Here is a 4,987-nt window from a genome sequence, read left to right on the forward strand (position 1 = left end):
CAGCAGCAGCATCATCGACAGCATGGTATCAGCGTTGAACGTTGATGCTTCGCTTCCCTAAAAGGCTGGTGCGGCACGGGTTTCTTTTATGTGTGAAATTAATGGTTGTACGTGGGATGGAATGCTTCCAGGGCACCAACACCCAAACAGGAGGACGATTAGGCTCTCATCCAAAGCCTTTAGCACAAAAGCCTGACCATAAGGCAGCGGTGTTTGGTGGGAAGTAACGTTTCGTTTCAATTTTTACAGAACAAGCCATCATAGATGTTCCAAACTCTAGCCTGGAAAGCCATGAGTCTGTGTACTTCAGACACCAATGACCTGACCATAAGGCAGCGGTGTTTGGTGGGAAGTACAAGTACGTTTCAATTTTTACAGAACAAGCCATCATAGATGTTCCAAACTCTAGCCTGGAAAGCCATGAGTCTGTGTACTTCAGACCTCCAACCAATGACCCACCTGGTATGATGACTCAGAGTGTGTCATACGGAACCCCCCCCCCCAGTATAGCTGAATGGGTCGCAGAGGCACAAAAACACTACAACACGGTAAGATCCAGTCTTTACGTGACCTGAAACTGTCGGACAGAACAAACTATATTCATAATCCCGGCTCGACTGAAAACTGACTGCAAATATCATCACACCAACAGAACGGAGTTAGGAAGTCTTTTTGCAGCAAAAAAGGAGTACACTCGAAACCATTTAATGGAAGTATGAGACTGAAATTTGTCCTCTGAAGTGCTCTTGGTCAGGAATCAAGCCCTCTATCTGTGGTTCTGACAAGTCCATCTTTCATTTTCTGCTTCTGTGTTTAAACACTTGTGGGTGCTTAACCGATAACGGGAAGTGGACGAAATTTCCGGAAAATCATTTTCTGGTAGAACCCCATAAGTCTGTCGCGAAAATTTCTAAGACCTCCGAAAAACTATTGAGAGTCAGCTGACCCAGAAGTGAGCCACATCCCAGGTATGAGACACTACACATGAGGATGCTGAAGATCCTTCGGCAGCCTACAACCTGTTTCACCCTTTTGGGGACTCATCAGATAGGCGCAGACCGCGAGTTTCCATAAACCTTACTTTCTGCTTTAACACCAGCTAGTACACGACAACCGAATGACATTCGTTTGCAAATGCCTTTATGATGACGGATTAATCAACCAAATTTCTCGTTTATTACGTTTTTTGCCAACTGCGCACAATTCGACGTTTCAACAAGGAGCCGTGTCTACTTGGTGAGACCCAAATAGGTTGAAATCGGTTGTATATTTCTCCGGGTTGCATCCTGCTTTGAACGACCCGGTGTCCAGATAACAACTAAATTCTGCAGGTAAACATCTAACTTCAGGTACTATAATGGGCTTGAGCTGTTGGCCTGCTCCAGAATGCGATCATCATTGGGGACCCCAAAACTTTTGTTCAGAGCCCGACAGCGAGACGACTGATCGGGACTTATTGAACGTCAATGAACAACTTTTGTAGGATGCCGTCAACAGACCTTGTGTATTCAAAGGTCCATGTTTGCACTTTTCTCCTGGAAACCTATCAGGAAACGGACAACCTGGCAGAGTCACGCTTACCAACATTTTGTGATTTGAGGCGATCCGGGAAATGGTAAGTAATATTGGCAAACGGAAAGCTTGGCAATATTACAGCGAAGAATCTGAACCTACATGTCGCCTAGTAAAGCAAAGCTGGGTACACTCACTATGCATTGTCCGTGCGTAAACAGTCTGACGCATCCTAACCGTTGCATTTTTAACCCCTGAAAGGCAAGCAACGGTTAAGCTGGTCCTCGCGGATCGTATGACAGCACTTGGGAGGCCTCTAATCACAGAGGTCAGAATTCACGAGATTCGCCGTTGGTAAATAGAACTATGGTGTTAGTGTTATTGGAAGGCTAGCATATACTATTCCAAGGCTTTAGGAGAAGCTCGGATTAGACATTTTATTATGTATATGTCCTGCAACAGTCGATGCATCCCGTTTTTCTGCCCATATTCAGTCTCATAGTCTTTCGCCGTAGAAGTCACCAAACTTTTCACGCACTTTTCACTGGCTAGTGTGAGAAGCTCTGCCCCATTATGTGATTTACCCCGCGCATAGCGTTCGATTATGCCCTGATCACCCTTTCGCAACGACCACCAATCGCGGGTCTCATAAGACGGCTGTTATAAGCCCTGGGAAGGGCGAAACCGGCCGTGGGCTGTCGGAGGGTTTTCGGCAACTTGTGAATAGTTCCCTTTATGGCTGTAAAGATCTTTTACCGCTTGATTTCATTTTACTGGTGGAATAATTAAACCAAGCCAGCCCCACGTAACCCTTTAATCTAATGATGCTCCAAAACTGAGAGACACGCGCCCGGTTACACTACTCTACAGCGTCCCGTAGAATGGAACAAACGTTTTCGACTGGTTGCATCAGCTATTTTAACGTTATTAGTTTAACTTTCAAATTTGCATACACATCAAGTGCTAACGCCTCAACAATCCTACTGCTGAATATTTTTTAAGAGAGGCTTCGGCCAATATCTTGTACTTTATGCACCGTTGTATTTGAAGAACGGATGATAGTTTGAACTCAAGTGGCTTTCTTACAAAAATGCACGCCCAGGGAAGATTATATACTCGTTTTTATCATCTGGTCAGCCGGTGGCTAAGTTGAGCGTGGTCTCTGTTCCTACGAAGCTGTTTGTGGATAAGTTGCTCTAAAATTCTCAACGAAAGCTTTCAACAAATTTCTTCTGATCCAAGTGATCCGCCATTCTACAATACCAGATGGGGTAGCAATGGGTTTAGTATGTACTCATCCGACTGAGACATTCAGAATGCTCTACGTGAGGTATGTAGTTCTTTATGTCGAGTAAAGAGCTAGATTCTTGACTTGAGATCATTCCAGGCGCAACGCGCGAACGACGGTCAAACAGGAAGCAACCGATTACCAACCAATTACAAAGCCTTAGGCATGTAAGCGATTGCTTTGTCACTTGTGATTAACCGTTTGAATAACGCGCGCTCACAAAGTATTCAGTAGTCGGTTGAAAAGAGGAAACTCGAGACCAGCGAATATACACTCATTTACACGCATCTGATCGTGGGCTGTCGACAGATTTTCAGCAACATTATGAGTAGTACAAACTCGAGATCAATTATTTGACTTTTTAACTCATCGTTCCCATGTTCAGGCTACCTACTGTCACACACTAATAATGACTGCTTTGCGAGCCTAAACTCACTTTCGTTCTCTAAGTTGATATCGTTGTTCACATCCGTAAAGACCGAAACAATATTTGGGGAATAAGGATACGTCTGATGCTGAGTCTAGTCAGGAGAAATTATCTGAAGCTATTAAAATGGCTGCATGCTCTGCTAGGCTTTACAAACTTCGACATCAGGAAAGTGAAGGTCAAGGATGGGTTCAGGTACGGATTTCCAGGTCCGTAGGTGTACATCTCGGAAGGTCCCAAACCTCGGTCGTTATTATTATTATTATTACTATTATTATTATTAGGTGACTACTATTGGCAAACATTGCACTTTTGGACATTTGCGGAAGCAGTCTGGGAATGTATGTGCTGTTCTCTGGTTGCATGACTTCACTATTATTATGGCGATGTATTCTGTTAGATTTATGTCAAATACCTGTTCACTTCAAAATCCATGACAGCTAAAAGCTAGAATAAAGGCCGCATCTCCTTCCTGGCTTTCGTGCAATCGTGCGCAAGCTGGACTGTACAAAAATAGCTGAGTCAGTTTCGACGTGACGCTCAGTTATCATTTAGCAGCCTGCAAACATCAAGTAACCTATACAGAGAGAGGAAAAATATACAGCTTACTTCGAGAACTTCTGGGACTTCAGTACTTTCGCTTATAACTTTCAACACTTATTTGGATATCACTGGATAGTCATTAGACATCTTGGTCACCAATGCTAATAAGGTAATGAAAACATTCAACTCCTAACCCAGCAGTACTTGATGCCACAATATTCGGTATTCTTGTTCACAAAATATGCAGGTTTACTTACGTTTTCCATGATATCCTTGCAGTACTTCTCTGGTTCGGTGCCTTCTTCTGCTAACTGGACGCACTCGGTGGTAGAGCAGTAGGAATCATCTGGTTTGCACTGACATGCACGGCATCCATCATTGAACCTGTGAAAAAATCGAAACTGAACGTTTTAAATGTAAGACTCGACTACTTCTGTCGCTATACTTTATCTTGTCTAGTCCCATAACTTGAAAGTTTTCAAAACGATCTTAGCACATTCAGCTCGCGTGCGAGAATGTGGAATTTTTAGTTAATTAGGCAGGTACCCTACTGGGTCTCACTGAATGGAACTAAACCCTCAGGAAACCACGCTGTCAATCGTCATGCACTCGTAATGACACTTACTCAAATCCGAGTGGTTTATCTTTGCAGTATTCACGTTGATCGAGAATGCACTTGATGGCCAACTTGACCACGTTCCCTGTCCTCACCACTTGGACTTCAGGAGAGACACTGACCTCTATTGCTCCAGCAAAACACACCAGAAGCAGAATCGACAGCCGCGTTAAACAATAAACGTCCTTCCGTTTCTGGCAATTCATACCCCTCATGATTTATTATGCGTCAGCTTAGATGGCAAATATATAGCTGTAAAACTATACCACTGAAATAAATCAAACAAGCCTCTATTGTTATGACGGTTCTTATGAACTCAGAGAAGATAGAGAGCCAAGTGGAGTGTTTCTTGTCATTTTTTAAACCCGATGGTAACGGTTCCAGTGACTGAAGGTGCGGGAACTATTGATCCATAAAAGCCAAAAACAACTTATGTGGGATGAGCAGAGACATTTAATCAACCCTGTGATTAGCACGTTTCATATTTCGATGTGAGCTCCCTGCCAATTTCGCACTTAATGGACACAAATCGGCTTTGAGCTATTGATGGAATAAGATTGAGGAACAGTGCGTTCAGGACAAATATACTCATTTAGAAATC

At 43.4% G+C, this 4,987-nt stretch overlaps 1 protein-coding gene across 1 annotated transcript in view; it reads right to left on the reverse strand.

Moving 5' to 3' along the window:
- Nucleotides 1-4,592, reverse strand: part of T265_00375 (hypothetical protein) — a gene marked incomplete at both ends in the record, with an annotated part of 12,727 nt that extends 8,135 nt beyond the window's left edge. Inside the window, 2 exons of the mRNA XM_009164120.1 lie at nt 4,028-4,154; nt 4,396-4,592. Of these exons, the coding sequence (XP_009162384.1) occupies nt 4,028-4,154; nt 4,396-4,592 (324 nt within the window). The remainder of the gene's footprint in view (nt 1-4,027; nt 4,155-4,395) is intronic.
- Between the last annotated feature and the right edge of the window lie 395 nt (nt 4,593-4,987).

This window comes from Opisthorchis viverrini (genome assembly GCF_000715545.1).
Source record: "Opisthorchis viverrini unplaced genomic scaffold opera_v5_3, whole genome shotgun sequence".
Lineage (NCBI taxonomy): Eukaryota > Metazoa > Platyhelminthes > Trematoda > Opisthorchiida > Opisthorchiidae > Opisthorchis > Opisthorchis viverrini.